Below are 19,292 nucleotides of genomic sequence, written 5' to 3' on the forward strand. Positions count from 1 at the left end.
ACGTATGTATGTCTTGATACCACAGTCCCATGCTTTTAATCTCTATAGCAGCACAAATAACTAAAGATAAGTCATGTGAACCAAATTCAGTTTTCCAGTAGCCACATTAAAGGAGTAAAAAGATGCAGATGAAATTAATTTTGATAGTATATTTTATTTATCCCATAATATCCAAAATATTATTTTAGCTTATAATTAATATAAACAATTATTGACATTCAACATTTTTTTGTACAAAGTTGTTATATTCTTGTGTGTATTTTATATGCTTATATTTTAATTTGGAAAGCAATATTTCAAGTGCTCATTAGCCACATGTTTGGCTAGTGGCAATTCTGTTGGACAGTACAGCTTTATTGTACAGCATATAGAATACAGTACATAAACATGCATATATTAAACATAGAATGAACTTCTTTGTGTATTGGTAAATATCCTCAAGTTTGGAATCAGTAGTCCCCAAGTACTGTCTCTGTCATCTAATGAGTGATATCCTTTAATCTCAATCTCCTTGTCTAACTAGGAATTTAATAATACTCATATTAGAAAATTTGTTACGATTTATTGAAGTATTAAATGGAAGTTACTTTGTGTAATACTTATAGTATTATGAGCACTTTATCATTGTTATGGTAAATATGAAATGAAGTTTTACTCAGGATTTTATTTGCAATTACAAAGTAATGCTGTCACTGTTTATAAACAGCAGTTTACATCCAGTGCTGTTACCTTCGGATGTATTTGACCAACCACAACCTGTAAGTAATAAGAAAATTGAATTTCATATATCTACTGACATGCCATCTGCATTTAAGAAAGATCTAGAAAAAGAACAAAATTGTGAAGAACAAAATTATGGTAAGCATATTCTAGTTCTTTATTTAATATGCTATGTAAAAATTCTTAATCTGCTTTTTGTGTTAGAATTAAATATTTGAAATATGCAGTCTTCCTTAATATCATGAAATACTATCCATTTTGAACTTTTTCCTGTAATCAAAATTAGTGCTTAATGATGAGACCATCACTGCTGGCTTTTGCTAGTAATGAACTATGGGGTGAAATTTAGTCTGGTTTTTGCTGATGTTTACACTAAAAATACAATAGAAAAGTTTCTTCTGTTGACTTATGTTTTCATTGTTAGATGTGATGTTGTATTATTGATTAGGAAACAAGCTATGTGACTATTGTGTCTGTTGTAGATTTCATGTAAATTTTTTTTTTTTTTTATCCAAAAGACATGGAAGATTGTTTACTAAGATGGTGTTAAGTTTAAAGATTATTAACATTACAGATACTTTTTCTGCTTACTTTAGGCATTAATTTGATATTATAATAACATTCCTTTTTTTTTAATCTTGTTTTTTAATTTTGGAAATAATACGAGCTTATAGAAAATAAACATATAAAGTAACATTTTAAGAGTTAACACCTCAAACCCCACTGTGCCCTATCTTACTCCATAGAGACAGCCATTGTTAATAATGTAGAATATAGTTATTCTTCAGACCTTATCCTACACATGTGTAAACACGTTTTCTTTTTTTTTTAAATGGGCATCATGTTTCATGTATTTGCCATTCACTTAATATTGACTTATTGAAAGTGTAGAGCATAGCGGACTTTGTGCTCGGCACTAAAAGACAAGTTAGGCATCGTCTCTGACCTCTTGGAGTTTAAAATCTAGTGGGAGTGGCTTACTGTATTAGAACATAAAATATATACCTTATTTTGTTTTATGGTTGCATAATACTACATAGTCTAGTTGCATTAATCTTTATTTTTATTTTTTTTTTAATGTTTATATATTTTTGAGACAGGGAGAGAGAGAGAGATAGCATGAGTGAGGAAGGGGCAGAGAGAGAGACACACAAAATCCGAAGCAGGCTCCAGGCTCTGAGCTGTCAGCACAGAGCCTGATGCAGGGCTTGAACCCACGAACTGTGAGATCATGACCTGAGCCAAAGTTGGATGCTCAACTGACCGAGCCACCCAAGTGCCCTTCATCAATCTTTATTTAACCATGCTCTGTTGGTAGAAGTTGAGGTTGTTTCTGTTTACTATTTGAGAAACCACTGGAACATAAATTTTTGCACATGTGTTTTTGAGCACTTATGTGAATATATGATCAGAGTTCCAATAACTGTTAGAAAGTGAGTGGAAAAACTGCTTTTAAGTCCTTTCTTATGGTTAGTGAGAAGGCATTACCTTTTTTTTTCTTCTTTTTTTTTTTTTTAAGAGAATGGTATGATGCCTCCATCTGTACTCTTGTCCTGGCCCTGCTGGCATTAGGGTTGGGCTTGTGTCAGCCATCTGACCATAATCTCCACCAGAGAGGCAGCATGTGCAGTACCCCGGCCCCAGAGCACAGTGCCCATCACAGAAGAGGAGATAATAAATATTGTGAGAAACAACCAAGATGATCCAAGTAAACTGCTTGGCCTGGTCTAAATGTCTAAATATTAGCTATTGTTGTTTAATAAATGAACAGTAGATAGAGCACAGATAGCTCCTTTTTTGTTTATATATATACACATATATACATATATACATATATACATATATACATGTATACATATATACATGTATACATATATACATATATATATACACATATATATATACACACATATACATATATATATATACATATATATATATGTTTATTTAGAGAGAGCGAGTGAGCCCAACCAGGGGAGGGACACAGAGAGAGAGGGAGAAAGAGAATCCCAAGCAGGTTCTTATGCCATCAGCGTAGAGCCCGATTCAAGACTCAAACCCACAAACTGAGATCATGATCTGAACCAAGATCAAGAGCCCAATGCTTAACTGACTGAGCCACCCAGACACCCCTATATTTTTCTTTTTGTATATTTTTCTTTCTTGTTTCCTGTTAGTCACCCTTACATGCAATATTTTTAGTTTTTAAGTTTAATTTTCTCAAAGGTTTAGACCTGTATGAGAGGGTAATAGTCTTCCCATTCTACATCAGTGCAAGTAGTAATGTTGAAGTAATGGTAGAAGCAGTCTTAAAGTTTTTTTTCTTATTGATGCTTTCAGGCCACAGGAGATCTGTTTGTACAACAATTTTTCAACATTACGTACAAACTTTTATAATTCTAAATATGGCATATTCTTTGCACTATTTTCATAGCTTTTTAGTTTTTTGGTAGTATGACTAGAATTTTTCTAGTGAATGTTTAACCCTAACCCTATCCTTCCCATACCAGTTTAATTTTTGCTGAAGGTAAAATTCATGTTTTGTAAATGAAATCTTCAATGTTGCTATATAAAATTTAAAATCTGCCATGTTGGGGCACCTGGATAGGTCAGTTTGTTAAGTGTTAGACTTCAATAGTTCAGGTCATGACCTTGCGGTTTGTGAGTCCAAGCCCCACATTGGGCTTTGTGCTGATAGCTTAGAGCCTGGAGCCTGCTTCAGATTTCGTGTCTCCCTCTCTCTCTGCCCCTCCCTGCTTGTTTGTTCTTTCTCTCTCAAAAATAAACATTCAAAAAATTTTTTAAAATTGCAGTATTTTTGAATTTTCCTAGTCAATAATCTCTTAAGTATGAGTACTTGTTTTTCTGTACTTCTTGCAGGATCCAAGAGTAGGATTGACTTTTTTTTTGGTGGGAGAGTGGGGAGAGGTTTAATGAAGTTTTTTTGGTAACTTCGAATGAAAGTGTCTTAGGATTTCAGCAAATGTTCTGATCTTAATCTTTTAAGAATCTTTGATGGTTGTTTTCTAATATTCTGATGTAGCATTATGAAGTCATCAAATGCATTGTATAATCTTGAATGACCACATGCCATTACAGAATGCCTTTGATAGTTATGTAATTTATTTAATGAATTGCAGATTTCTTTCATGTAATTATTCATAGTTCAGAGTGGGTAGGTTAAACAAAATACTGTTGACACCCCCTCCCCTCCAACACACATTTCTGCTTACCTTGCTCACCACATTTAATCAGATATCCCCTCTGGCACCTCGAACTAAATTCCTTGAAAATAAATTCATTTTCTTTCCACTTTGCAGGCCCTTACAGGTAGCAACACAAAGCAACCATTTGGCTGTTTAGGTTTTGTCTGTGTCTGTTTCATGTTACAGTGACAGAGTTTAATAGCCATGATAAAAACCATATGGTCTGCAAAGCCTAAAATATTTGCTATTTGAACATTTACAGAAAAAGTTTGCCTACAGAAAAGTTCTAAAGCATTGAGAAAAACACTACAGAGTTTTAGTGCCAGAAGATACCTTAAAATGGAAAACAAAACCTGTTTTGAAGGGAGGGAATTTTTAATTGCTGATGTTAACATTAACTTTTAGATTTACCTGCTACTGAAGGTGATGCACCCAATGTAGGATTTGGAAAAATCTTCCCCAAACCTAATTTGAACATCACAGAGGAGATTAAAGAAGACTGTGATGAAATGCCATCAGAGTGTATTTCTAGAAGGGAGTTGGAAAAAGGCAGAATTTCTAGAGAAGGTAATTTTGTGAAATAAACCAGTGCTCATTCCATTTCTTTGATGCTTCAGAAACAACAAAACTTTTCATGTTCTTTACCATATTTAAGGCATATCCTTCAAAACATCTTTCCAGTTAATGTTTTTAATCACTTTTTTTAAATTTTTAATACCCATATTCGGTAGGGAGGAAAGTATCTCTCAATACAGTGTTTTCAGTCTATATATAATTGGAAAAAATTTTTGTTTTCATTCCTAAAACTTTCATATGACATTTAAAAAAATCAAGTGGCCCATAATTTGTAGTTCTATATTCCAAATGCAGTAGATATATCATCACAATATTGTGTCTGAGATGCATGCAAAGCAGTTGTTTGTTTTAAAAAAAAAGTTTCAATTTTGTAGTGATTAAAGTCTGTGTTTATGGATTTTATTTCCTAACATGATAGTTTTTTATTTCTAAAGAATTTTTCCTGTTTTACTACATTTTAGGAAATTAGGGGTTTTAATTGACGTGTAGCATGTTATAATTTTTTCCATAATAATGGGAAATAACCCTCCAACTAGCATTTTTGCATAGAATGTCAGTTGCTAGGAACTGATAATTGACACTTAATAGGAGTAACTGTATAGGGATTCAGAAGCCACAGTTTGTATGAAATACTTGATTATCAGGTTTGACTAAATTAATACTTACATTTGACTGTGTTTGTGCCTGGTGGTTTGGGAAATTGACTTTAAGCAAAACAGTGACACAAATGGTTGATAACATTAAATTGCTTCAGTCTTTTTAATAAAGTAACATCATAAAGGAGCCTCAATAATAGATATTTTATTGGATAAGTTTTGGTTATTCTAGATGCCTGAAGTTCTTTTTTTTTTTTTTTTTTTTAATGTTGATTTATTTTTGAGAGACAGAGAGAGAGAGAGCATAAGTGGGGGGAGGGGCAGAGAGGGAGGAAGACCCAGAATCTGAAGCAGGCTCCAGGCTCAAAGCTGTCAGCACAGAGCCCCACCTGGGGCTCGAACTCACAAACTGTGAGATCATGACCTGAGCCAAAGTCACATGCTTAACTGACTGAGCCACCCAGTGCCCCTAGATGCCTTAAGTTCTTAAATTTATTTTCATATTATCAACTCACATTTTTAGTGGGTATTTTTGTTAATAATACTGCTATTAATGGCTATAGTTTTGACAATTTCATATGCTTTTTTCATCTATTTAACATTTGTATTTGTTATTATGGTTTTTCTTTGAAAAAAATTAATGAAAAAATACTAATTTTATATTGTTTTGTTTTCCTTTTAAATAAGAAATGGAAACACTTTCAGTTTTCAGAAGTTATGAACCTGGTGAACCAAACTGTAGAATTTACGTAAAGAATTTAGCTAAACATGTTCAAGAAAAGGTAAGTTGAAATTTATAAATTGGCTTTTTATTTTACCTTTTTTTTCCCCTGAACCTTCTTATTTGTCTTTTTCTTATTAAAATTCTAGGACCTTAAGTTTATTTTTGGGAGATACGTTGACTTTTCTTCAGAAACACAACGGATAATGTAAGTGGAAGCATATTCTTAAATTTTTTTATTTTATCTGTTACAAATTAACCCCTTTTTATCCCAGCATTTTCCCTGTTGCATAAGTTTTAGATATCTAAAGCAGTAGTCAGCAAACTTCTTTGTAAATGGGCAGGTAGCAGACATTTTCTATTTTTAATTTATTACAGGCCATAAAGTGTCTGTTGGAGCTACTCAGTTCTACTTTTGTAGTATGAAAGCAGGCATAAATAATACATGAAGTATTATTTATGGCTGAGTTCCAATAAAACTTTATTTATACAAGTAGCATAAATTCCAGTGTTAGTCCCCAGTTGTAAAGCAGTGGTTCTCAAACTTTACCCTGAGTAAAAATCACCTGGAGAGCTTGGTAAAAACAGTTTCTTCAGTCCATCTGGGTTGAGGTAAGACCCATGAATTTGTATTTCTAAAAAGCTCATGGATGATGCCAAAGCTGCTGGTCCAAAGACTACACTTTGGAAACTACTGCTTTAATAACTCATGCAGGAATATATAGCAGTCAGGCCTAATTTTCAGATTCTTAACATTGGTAGTAACTTCCCTTCTTTTAAGTAGTCTGCATTAAGCAAGTCTCCCACTTTTTGTGAGAGCAAAAGAAATGGATGTGATTTGTAAATGAGTTAAAAGCTAATGTTTAGAGTTAGAATATCATTCTTTAAAATGCCATCATTAGTTAACTCAAGTATTTAAGACCCTCAACCATATAAATTAGAAATAGGGAAAAGTAGAAAAGGCAAAGAGAGAGACTTGAGTAGAGGTAAGAGTGGAGATAAAAGAGTAACTGGAACTAGTCAGTCTTGTTTTAATCTTTTAAAGTCTGTCTGGCTTGTTTATACTTGTAAGTGGCAAATATCTCTTCTTATACTATACCAATAGTTTCTGTTGCTAGGCATGCAAAATACTGGTCCTTTTTCTTGTTTCTACTTTTGAATCATTATAAGAAACAGAAGAATATATGTATGAAATGTTTAGTGTACATAAATACATATGTGTGTGTGTGTCTATCCATTTCCTCTGTTTTTTTGTATTGCTGCATTTAGAATTTGAGAGGAAAGATAATACTATATGGAGAAAGCTGTATACGTCAAAATGATCAATTAATTGTTTTCCATGGGACTCGTCATGTGAATTAAAAAAAATTACTGCATTTTTAAAATGCTTTGTATGGACTATCACAGTTGTAGGCAGTACTTCAGTTGTAAATTACAGTTTGCTTTTTCCAATTTTCTAATATAGTTTTCCAAAAAATGTTGAAAAATGAATATGCTATAAAATAATAGAACACTACACTTAGAATAAAAAAAATCTGATATCTGTTTCACTCTAACTTTATCTGTATGACCTTGAAGAAGTCACTCATTCTCTGTAGGCGTCACTTGTAAAAATGATTTTGACTAGATAATAAAGTCCGTTTCTACTTTGAAATTCTATGTTACTTTTCTGTGGTACCTCTCAGCCTTTCTGTTCTTGGTTATGTAGTTGTTTTTTGACACTTGGGTAGATAGTATTGAGTTGGCTGTATGAAATTTTTTTAAAAATAGAGCTACAAAATAAAAATTTAAATTTGTTTTCATAGTTTCTAGCAATATAATTTTTAAGCTATGTAAATACAGCATGGCAGAGTATCTCTTTGACAAGCACATGTTGGGAAACAGTGATAATGAGAGCTAAGCCTTAGGCTGTCTTCCCATCGCCACATGGGTGACTTCCCTGGTCACCGAGGCAGTGCATGTATGTTGGGGTGACATTTTCCCTTTTCTATAAGTTGTACCAAAACATCTACTTAACTTCCTTCATTTGTAACATTCCTTCAAACAAAGTAATTTGGTATCCCCCAAAAAATAAATAAAAATAAACTACCTAAATACATTTAACATAGCTTTAAAAAGCTAGATATAAGCACATTATCAAACTTATATTACGTAGAATCAATTTTAGAACAGAATACAAAACATAATTTTAAGAAGTCTTGAGTAATGTTCTAATCAGACACTGTAGTCATTTATACTCTGAAATAGAAAAAATTTTAGATGTTTCACACATTTCTATTCCCCTCATCAAAATTGTTTGACATTCTTTAAATCGAAACCTCTTTTTCTTCCTTGATTTCTAGGTTTGATATACGTTTGATGAAAGAAGGTCGCATGAAAGGACAAGCTTTCATTGGACTTCCAAATGAAAAAGCAGCAGCAAAAGCCTTAAAGGAAGCTAATGGATATGTTCTTTTTGGAAAACCTATGGTGGTTGTATCCTTTAAACAGTCTTTTCCAAAGACAATGTGTCTTTTAAGCAGAAGGGTATACTTGCAACTAATTTTTATGTTATTGTTAAGAAGTCTCAACACTTGGCATTCTAGCTCCAGATGCTCAGTTACAAACATACTTAGCTGAATCAGGTGGTTGTTTAGATTTTTATTGGAGAATAGAAGAACCTCAGCAGCATGGGGTTATTAAAATTTAGCCATGTTTAAACATTTCATTTCTACAGCTCAGTAGTACATTTTTATGCTAAGCCTAAAAGACTGTAGTATTCACAAATCCACTAGGAGTCATTAAAAAAAGATATGATTCACTGCAGTTTTACTGTTTTATTTTGTAATTCATATTTCTATTTGAAAATTTACCAAAATATATTATTGATTAAACATTCTGCTTTTAGTAGTTACTACAGTTTGCAAGATAGAAATCAGAGGGATATATGTAGTGAAGGTCCAGGTGTAAAAAAAATGACCATAAAGAAAAGGTAAATTTTTTACTTTTGCAAATCATGAGCAGCAGGTAGGCACTCAAAAAAATATTTGACAAATTTCTGAGAGTAGGAAGACAAGTATGAGAGATACATTTTAAAAACTGTACTTCTGGAGCGCCTGGGTGGCTCAGTCGGTTGAACATCCGACTTCGGCTCAGATCATGATCTCAAGGTTCATGGGTTCAAGCCCCACATCAGGCTCTGTGCTGACAGCTCAGAGCCTGGAGCCTGCTTCGGATTCTGTGTCTCCTATCTCTGCTCCTCCCCTGCTCACGCTCTGCGTCTCTCAAAAATAAACATTAAAAAAATTTAAAAACTGTACTTCTACCCTATATTAGAATGTTCTTAATAATTATTTAGAGAGGATTACTGTCATGTTTATGAAGGAAACCTTAATTTTTAAATATTAGCAATTTGCTCGATCTGCTAGACCAAAACAAGATTCTAAAGAAGGAAAAAGAAAGTGTTAAAAATTAATAAAGGTAAGTGTGGATATAACATAATAAAAGAACAAACTGTCTTGAGATAAAATTAAGGAAAGATAAAAGCCTGATAGTGATAAAGTCAGGTATCTCCTAAGGTTTTTAAAGGATGTGAATCAATTGATCGATCCACCCATGTCTCTATCTCTCTGTGTCACTGTGCAGTTAATTCTCAGTGAATTTCAAAATTATAACTACCTTATGAATAAAGCCCTTATGTATGTAAAAATTTAGTTTGGAGAATGAATTTATGAGAGGAATGAGTCTTAAATCTTTTTCTAGCTAGAGGAAGGCAATGCTTCTTAAACTTTAATATGTATTATGGTATTCTGAAGGTCTGATAAAACGGTTTGCTAGGCTTCCCCTCACCCTCACCCATTTTCTAACTCAGTAGGTCTGGAGTAGGGGTCTTGGGTAGTCAGTCATCCCAGTTTTCCTGTGCTGAGACTGGGAAAGTGTCTACCAAGCCAAGACAAATTGGTCACTCTTAATGGGCCTAAGAATTTGCGTTACTAATTATATATGTCACAGAACTATTTACATATTTTTTGAGGCAAGAAATTTTTTGCCTTTCCAATAAGTAATTTTAATGCATACTTAAGTAATTTAATGATTAGAAGTGGTAGAATTAACCATTTTAAGCTTCAAAGTTTGTGTTACATTGTTTGATTTTAGGAAATCAAATGAGTAGAAATACATTCATTTTGTTTTATTTTAAATCTTCCTGCCTTTATAAACTGGAGGAACATGAAATAACTTGGTCAACTTCACTGGTGTTAAGCTGAAAAAAATATAATTAGGGAAAATTTTGCAAAATGTTTATTCCTTTTGTGAAATGCCATGATAATTTGAATTTTGTGAAGTATATATCCTGATGTAGTCAAAATTCTTACAAATACCTTAATGGACCAGTTAAAAATAAACAATTTTCAGTATGTGTTTAAAAAAGTAATTTATTTGTAAATATAATGTGAAAACTGAGAAAAAAATTAAACTGCATTCTGCTGTTCTTCTTTAGAAGCATTCCTGCGTAAATACTGCTGTAATACTGTCATACAAAGTGTATCCTTTCTTGTTGTATCCTTTTTGGGGCAGTGTTTTTTGTTCTTCCTAGAAATGTTTTGTCACTTTCCCACTCATGGATTCAGAATAAGCAATAGTTTTTTATAATTTTATTCAAATGAGTTATTTTTAAAATTATCAACATTGATTGGACAAATCATTTATGTGTTTTTTTTTTGTTTTTTGGGGAGTTTTTTTGTTGTTTGTTTTTTTGTTGTTTTGTTTTTTTTTTGTTGTTTGTGTTTTTTTGTTTTTTTTGCTTTGTTGCTGAATTTTCTATGCAGTTCTTGAGGTTATGTAATTTTTCCAGGGAAAGTTAGTGAATCAGGTCAACGTATTTACTTGGAGAATGTATGCATTTGCTTTAACACAGAAATTAGTCTTGTTTCTTATATTTATGTATTTCCTAAACCTAATTCAGTAACATGCCTTCTGTTTTATGATGTATCTGGTTTAGGTGTTCTATATAATGTGTTGTAAATTTTGTTTGGGGAAAGGATTTTTTTCATTTAAAAAAGTACACATAATGAAAATTAAAATAACTGGATTTCCTTGTCAGTTCCAAATAAGAGGAGCAGACCTCACATCTCAGGTTTTAATATTGATACGTCTTTTGAGATAGATAGCAAGCAGAAGTATCTTTTTTCCTCTTTCTTTTTCTAAACAAAACAAAAGGAATAAGAAAAGAGGAACAGAGAGGAGAAGACATAATGTTGACTCAGGGTAGCACATTAAGTGAAAAGAAACAATACTGGTAGGTATACATAATAACAATGGTTTCCAGACTAGTTGATGACCGGTATTACCCAAAACAGTGGTTTTTAATCCTGGCCACATTTTGGAATCACCTGAGAAACTTTTCAAAAATACTGATAAAGAAAAAAGAAAAAAAAACCCTGAAAAATAACACCATTGCTTAGGTTTCTCTCCATTTTGATTTAATTGGTCTGGCGTACAACAAAGATACTGGAATTTTTCAACCCTCCTAATGTGTGACCAAGGTTGAGAACCACTGAGGAAGGATTTTTACATGCAAAGATTCCTGGGCTTTCTCCTAAAACTAATAAATCAGAATTTCTGTGAATGAGACCAAGAATCTAATTTGAAAAGGTTCCTTCAGTAGTTACAAGGGCTGACCAGTTTAGATACTACTTAGATTAAAATAGTTAGATGCCTAGCCATGCAACCTTCTACAAGTAGGAAAATCAAGAATTAGAGCCTCTACATTTCTTGCAAATTCTATTACTAGTACTATGAAAATAATTCAAAATTCTGTTAATAAATTATCACTCTAAGAGTACGAAAATTTGCAGATGTTGAAATTGCTATTTTTTAATAGAGACAGTTAAAATGTTTTATTTTCTAATGTTATAAATCCGTTTCCATATAAGCTGTTTATGTTGACAATCAAAAATTTGTGGGGCACCTGTGTGGCGCAGTCGGTTAAGCGTCCGACTTCAGCCAGGTCACGATCTCGCGGTCCGTGAGTTCGAGCCCCGCATCAGGCTCTGTGCTGATGGCTCAGAGCCTGGAGCCTGTTTCCGATTCTGTGTCTGCCTCTCTCTCTGCCCCTCCCCCGTACATGCTCTGTCTCTCTCTGTCCCAAAAATAAATAAACGTTGAAAAAAAAAAAAAAAATTTATAAAAAAAAAAAAAATTTGTAGTACTGACATGATTCACTAATTTTCTAAATATAAATGTTTTAGCTTTTAGTTATTTTAAAATAATTTAAATGTTTTATAATCATTATTTTTAATGAATTCTTACGGTGTTTTAGGTTCCTTTTGCTTCCATGTCTTCCAACTGCTTTCCAACTTTGAGGAGAAGAAATTGACACCTGGACTATGGAACTGTGCGTAACAGCTTTTAAAGTATATTTAAAAATTAAATCTATATGCATTTAAATCTGTTTATTGGGGATATATTACATGTATTTTAATCATCTTCCTCATATATAATAAATTATTTTCTTTCCAATAAATAATGTTCTTAATTTTTCTTTATGTTTAATACATTTGGAAAGTGTAATTTGATAATTACATAAAAAATTTTTCAGGTAAAAAAAATTTTTTTTCAGGTAATTTTACAATACTAAATAGAAATTTTCTTTTATGATTATGGATACAGCTCTTTTTTCATTCTTACCTGGATACCACTGCACTCACATCCTTTTTTTTTTTTTTTTTTTTAATAATGTTACTTCTTATTTCTTGTAATTATTTTAGGAGTGGTTTGTTTGGCTATGAGTTTTGCTGTTTTTTGTTGTTGCTTGTTTTGTTTTAGTAGTGGGAGATTTTTCCCACTTCAGGGGATTTGTATTCTTGTTCTTAATGTCTTTTATTTTGGTGCCCCCAAACCTTAAAGGTGTAAATGTTTCCCATACAAAAGTATCCTGTTGTCTTAGTGAAATTAGTTTCAGCTATGTGTTAATATAAAACTTTGATATATTTAATTTGTTTATTAAAAGTGTCCTGTGAATATGTAATAGTAGCTTCATCTTAGAATCACTGCCCAAAGACTTGGGTCTTTGTTAGAAAGCTGTTGTGAATCACAGTTTATTCTTCATAGCATTGTGAAATAAAGAAAATAGAAATTTTAAAGGTAAGCATTAGAAGTATGGTGAAGTGAATCCGGGAACATGCTCGTGTTTAGATGTCAAATATGTAAAGAAGACTAAGGAATAGGCAGAAGCCAAATGAAGAAGGTATCTCAAGTAGGAAGGGGTGGTCAACTACATCAGATCTGTTCTTAACACACCTCTCTCCTGACAAACTGATTTGATGGATGGAAGAAATGAGAGGAGGTAAATTTAATATAGTGAGAAATGAAGATGACTGTTAGAAGAGTCTTGCTCTCAAGGGGAATAGAAAAATGTACTCTTAATCTAGGGAGATACAGTAAAAAGATTTTTGATTTTGTTTTGTTTTATAAAGATTGAGGATATAGCATGTTTGTATGGACTAATCCAGTAGAGGAAAAAGCAAAACCAAGTATGATATAGGAGGGAAAGGGATATTGCTGGAGGTACAGATATGGTGTACAAATAGAAGAGTTAGTTTTAAAGATGGGCATGAAACATCTCATTAATAGCAACAGAAGGGACAGATTGTGTAAGTCTAAATGGTTATAGTTTGGTAGATACATAGTAGGAGCATGTAGAAGTTGTGTTCTATTTTTTTCAGTGAAATAGGAAGGAAGCAAGATCATGAAGAGGAAAAGAGTGTTGGATCCAGGGGCAAAAAGGAAGGTGTAAAATAGACACTTGAATGGCAGAGTGAATAGACTTAGAAGGATGGCTAGAAGGTACTTAAGTGGTGTTTTGAAATCTGTTGTTAATTTAAGTGACACTAGTCAAATAGTTCTGTGTTCATTTCCAAGTATTCTAGAATTGGTGCTATCACTAAGTAGACAGAATTGAATTTAATTAGAATTGAAATATTCCTAGGTGAATACAGCCAAGTGGGAGAAATGAAAAAGTGTTGATACACTCAAGGGAATGAGTATAAAGAAGGGGTGTAGAAAGAGATCTGGGTAAAGAGCAAAGTGAGAAAATGAAGGTTAAGACACAATGGAGAAATGGTATGATCAATTACAGATTGCAGTATGATTAAAAATATGTTGGAGTTATATACTAGAGTAAGAAGTACAAATTTGGGAGGTTGAAATAAGAGAATAAGGTGACGGCAATTGACAATAGTAGAGCGAATACGGTAATTAGTGACTGCAAGTTCCAGGATGTGGACATGGTAGTTGAGTGAAAGCAGAGTCATGGAAAGAGGTTAATTAAAGATATTGAGAAACTTGGGTATTAAAAGAAATATCTAAGTGGATTTTGAGATTATTAAGATTTATGACAGGAGCAGTGAGCTAAGATCTAAATAAAATTATTCCTTAGAACATGTAATTGTATTAGGTATGCAAAAAACAGTTTTTAAAAATTAATCATAAAACTTTTCTACAGTGACAGGAAGTTCAGGTTAATTTACTGAAAAGTGGTATACTGCAGTGGTTTTATAGATGTATATTCTAACATCACATCTTGTTTCTAAGGCTTAATTGCTTTATGGCCTTGGTCAAGTTATTACCTTCTCTATCAGTTTCCCTGGGCATAATCATAATACTTAGGGTTGTTGTAAAGATGTGTGATGAATATAAAATACTTAACGAGTCTGATATATGTATATCTATATAATATTCAAATTCTCCATAAATATTAACTCTTGTAGTAGTAGTTGTGGTGGTTCTCAACTCACACCGATTCCAAAGGTGACGTAAACATTCTGAGATCTTAGACACTCCACTGTGATGACCAGAACTTCTATTGCCTCTGTTCAGCAGGAAAATTTCCTCTATTATTCAAGTTTCTTCTAGCTGATCTAAGAATTAAATTGACATGAGACATAATTCATAATTTCAAAAAATGTGCTTCTTCAAAATATAATCTTTCAGTAAAACATAAGAAAATGTTCGGTATCAGACTCAAGCTTATCTTTAGTTTCTCTGTAATAAGGAAGCCAAAAGTAGATAAATCTATGTTCAGTAATTGTTTCATTATTTTATCATATTTGGAAATGATTTATTAGATATTCCTTAAATTTACCTTAACTCCTCAGTTAGCAAAACTTTTAGGTTTCAGATTACCAAAAAGATTTGGGGACAATATTTTAAAAGTTTACCTAAAACCTTTTTATCTTACCTGTATCTGTCTAACTTACTTGTTCTTAACAATTATGTGTAGGTTGCCCACAAAAACAACTCTGTCTGCAGAATCTGACATTATTCTCAGTTTATATTGTTTTGGGCTGACAAGTTTTGCAGTAGAGATTACATGAACTTATTTGACTTTCAGTAAACCCAGGTGGAATAAAAGTATTATTTTAATGCTGATAACTCTAAAGACATGTCTATTTTAATTAAACCAAAACCTTCAGTTATTTTTAATACCAATTACTTTCCCAGATTACATGAAGTTGAAATTCATTTGGATTTTCTTTTTTATTTTGAGAAATTTTAGGAATTCAAAATTATTATGTGCTTAATTTTCTTTAAGCAAATTAAACAGAGGTCTTTTACAAATTAATTTTAGCAATACCAACTGGAGGTAGAAAAAGCCATATATCTACAATAGATACATATACTGACAAAGGCAGAAGCCTTACAGTTAGCAATATTTGAAGAGAAAAAGGGGCAAGAGAGCCCTTTTGCAGTGTACTTTTTAAAAAGAGCTGCTTTCAGGGGGTGCCCAGGTGGATCATTTGGTTGAGTGTCCAACTTTGACTCAGGTCATGATCTCCTGATTCATGAGTTCGAGTTCCACATAGGGCTCTGTACTGACAGCTCAGAGCCTGGAGCCTGCTTCGGATTTTTTGTCTCCCTCTCTGCATCTCCCCAACTTGTGCTCTGTTTCTCTCTCTCGAAAATAAATAAGAATTTAAAAAAAAAAAAAAAAAAAGACCTGCTTCCTTCTTTTTTTCCTTTGCCTTGGTAGTTGTGGGCTGTATTTACACTTCAGAGATACAAGATTTATGACTTTAAGGGACAGAAAAAGAATGTAAATTGTGTGTGTGTGTGTTTTCTAGGAGTTACAGGATAATTGCTGTTTAGAATTTACCTTTTTTAAAATACAGGACAATTTTGCTTCAATATCCTGATCTTTATAGTATCTATAAACGTGTCAAGAGGAATAGGTGAGGTTTTGGAATTGGTAGAGACTGCGCCGGGGGTGGGGGGGGGTGGGTTGATTTGCTTCTAGAGTTGCATTTTTCATTTTGTAGAAATTTGGCAGGCAAACTTGTTTCTAATTCCCACAAAGAACTGAATTACAGCTAGAATATCAGGATTGATCAGCCATCTAAAACTTGCCTCTTTAGATCAGGGAGATTTCAACTAAAGTGGGAATCAGAAGATTTATATCTTTGTAAAAAATTCTGTAAAAATTATTTTAACAGAAGCCTTCACAATTCAATGTTGGCTTCTGTTAGCCCCTGAATATCAGCCTTCTGCTGTTCATTTGTAGGAAGGCCAGAAGAAATTATGGTCATCTGTTTATTCTGTAGTGGGGAGGTTGTGAGTGGCTACTAATCTTCTAATTTCTTTCTAAATTTGGTGGGATCTTCTGAAAGTGGAGGTAAAAACGGGCTTTGTAATTTTTAAGATTTACTGCTCTCCTAGGGACATGAAATTTTTTTCCCCCTGGGTGGGGTGGTTCAGGATATATCTACAAATGATATTGCATAGGAATGCCTACAGCTGGCAGAGCCTGATTACAGAGCTCTGGAAAGTAGGAGTTGTTATGAAACAGGAAAGTGAGCCGTATCACTTGCTTCAGTGCTTTTGTTAAATTCCACTTCATTGGTTTTATTTAGCATTGACATAAGTAACCTATATACTTTGAATCTAGAGTTTAGGCTGGAGTACTTTTTGTAGGGGAAGGGAAGTTAAAATAGGCAGATGGGGCCAGATTTTAAGAAGGGGAATTTACTTTGAATGTAGACATCAGTATTTGTCTTAGGTCTAATTTCTCTTTCATTTTGTCAAGGGAATCCCTAAGGCTCGCAATTATACTATTAAGACAATTGAGAGCTCTGTATAAAGAAATTTTTTTTAAACAGCCAATGTGAAGGATTTATTGTCTCACCACTGATGAGTAAGATTTTATTAATTTTATTTATTTATTTAAAAAAACTTATTTTTTAATGTTTATTTTTTGAGAGAGATAGAGACAGAGCATGAGTGGGTGAGGGGCAGAAAGGGCAGGAGACGTAGAATCTGAAGCAAGCTCCAGGCTCCAAACTGTCGGCGCTGAGCCCAATGCAGGACTCGAACTCAAACTGCAAAATGATGACCTGAGCCAAAGTCGGATGCACAACCACTGAGCCACCCAGGCACCCCAAGATCTTACTAATTTTAATAGCAACTCAAACCGATAAGCCTTTTTATGGAAAGACTCCTAGGTGACTTTCTAGGCTTAGGCCATGAATGTGAGAGGCATATCTAGAGGGCATAGATGATAGATACAGTTCTCATGATCCCAAAGTTAACTCCCAGAAATAGTCTAAGGAAGCAAAAACCTTTGTTACATAGGCAGTGTGGATGAGTTTAGTGAAAACAGTGTCTTTGATAGCACACACAAACCTGAGATACCTCCAGTCATAGACCCACTAATCTGTGACACCAGGCAGATACTACTGGAATGGGACTTTTCGGCAGTAATCAGCAAACCACAAAAGTCCCTTATGGACTGGGACCTTTTATGACTTACCTTTCTGAGAGCTGGCTTGGCTGGACAAAGAGAGTGCTGCTTTCAACTTCGTATCTCACAACCCCACTCTCTGTGGCTACCAAGGTGCACCCCAGTAAGTACACCCTCCAGAGTGGTGGAGACCAGAGAGAATATATTCACAGATCACAAATCCAAGTTCTCAAGACATAAAGCAAGACAAAAGGAAAAACCTCATCCAGTTTTTACGTGGGAGACCCACACAGCAAAGTTTGTCAAAACATATGCCAGTCTGATGAGAATTGTGAACTCAGAAGTCTGTAATACTAGTTTGAACAGCAGACTTGTAAGGGCCTTTGCTGATATTCTTAACCTGTAGTAATTCCTTTTTATAACAATGGAGCGACGATCTCTGTGAGGAAGTCAGTCAGTAAAAACCAAGAGTACTCTCTACCAAATTAATTCGAATTGCTAAGCCCAAGCAACTATTTCCAAAAATATTTTCTCTCGCTCCTCTAAATTTAGAAAGAAAAAGTACTCATGCTACTTTTTCCACCGGACCTTGCAGACAGATTGCAGGAGGTTGACATGGTAAGAAATCTTACCTTTTGCCAGCTGTCTCAGATGTGCCAGGATTTCTCAACTACAGCAATCTCAGGGTGAGCAATATTTAGCCAGTTAAAGTTTATCCTGCCAACTAGCCAACTGTTGGGGAGGAAAAAATTTCCTTCAAGATTCTTCTAACTGGTCTAAGAATTAAGCTGACATGAAACAAATTCATAGTAGGAAAAAAACAAATTTTAATTAATGGAGGCCCAATAATAACATGAAGTCTTAAATATTCAAGTTATATGCTTCTGTACATTTTATGCAGATGTTGCCAGGTGAACTGGGGAGACCCAGGGAGATTCCAGGCCAGGGGGCCTCAACCTAGCTGAAGGAGTTGTCAAGAGCTCTCTGTCTTGTCTTGAAAAAACTCAAGGACAGGCACACAACACAGTGGATGAGCGACATAAGCAGGAAAGTTTATTAAACTGAAAAGTATACTCTGGAGATATGAGAGCAAGTGAGCTCAAGAGAGAGCTGTGTGCCTTAGGGGTTGGGTTTCTAACTTTTATTGACAGTTGTTAACTAGGGGGTGGAATATTTATTACTTGGGGCAGGAAGCAGGCTTTCATACTTTTTCTTACTAATTTGGTCAGGGGTTTCCTGTCATGGCATCTGCCATCTTGGGCCTGTCTGGTTTGATCCAGATTCTTGTGGACTGCTACCAGGACAGGCCTCTCTCTGACATTTCTGATAGCTGGCCATGACTTCCTTGTTGCTGGCCTCCAGGTATCCTGTTAGAACCTAACTGCTTACTCCAACACAGACATAAATCAATGAGGAATTGACAAGATAAAGAAAACTTAATTTGGGAGCTTCAAATAGTGAAGGATTCTAAACAGAATTTAGGCTATGGTTGTAAATTACTAAAACTAACAAGACATGTTCACACAACCTTCATAGCTCTGAATTTCCTATCTCTGGTGATGAAGATACCTCAGGGAGAGTGCCTTTCATTTATTTCCTGCTTTCTGGAGACAAGGTAGGGAGGGGGAGAGCATTCTTAATAATTAGTATGCCAAGGTGGCACATTTTGGGGACAGCCTGTCCTTGGCCTTCACACTTCCTTGCCACACTTGGACGATGAGACTTCTTGGCAAGTTTAAGAACTTTGGTGTCCAGGAATT

The 19,292-nt window shown here is 34.0% G+C and overlaps 1 protein-coding gene across 7 annotated transcripts in view; it reads left to right on the plus strand.

Annotated features, from left to right (window-relative positions):
* Positions 1-18,921, plus strand: part of RNPC3 (RNA binding region (RNP1, RRM) containing 3) — a 33,824-nt gene extending 14,903 nt beyond the window's left edge. Inside the window, exons 9-17 of one of the 7 annotated variants that reach the window (XR_006712553.1) lie at positions 707-858; positions 4,332-4,493; positions 5,786-5,880; positions 5,969-6,027; positions 8,162-8,294; positions 9,207-9,278; positions 10,297-10,355; positions 11,016-11,094; positions 12,118-12,945. Coding sequence is in view for 1 of the 7 variants with exons in the window: in XM_045478463.1 (XP_045334419.1) it covers positions 707-858; positions 4,332-4,493; positions 5,786-5,880; positions 5,969-6,027; positions 8,162-8,294; positions 9,207-9,266 (661 nt within the window). In the remaining 6 variants the exon portion in view is untranslated. Of the gene's footprint in view, positions 1-706; positions 859-4,331; positions 4,494-5,785; positions 5,881-5,968; positions 6,028-8,161; positions 8,295-9,206; positions 9,279-10,296; positions 11,095-12,117; positions 12,946-18,084 lie in introns of those variants that run through there. The other 6 variants (XR_006712550.1, XR_006712556.1, XR_006712554.1 and 3 more) reach the window with 6 other exon arrangements.
* The last annotated feature ends 371 nt before the right edge of the window (positions 18,922-19,292 follow it).

This window comes from Leopardus geoffroyi, chromosome C1 (assembly GCF_018350155.1).
Source record: "Leopardus geoffroyi isolate Oge1 chromosome C1, O.geoffroyi_Oge1_pat1.0, whole genome shotgun sequence".
NCBI lineage: Eukaryota > Metazoa > Chordata > Mammalia > Carnivora > Felidae > Leopardus > Leopardus geoffroyi.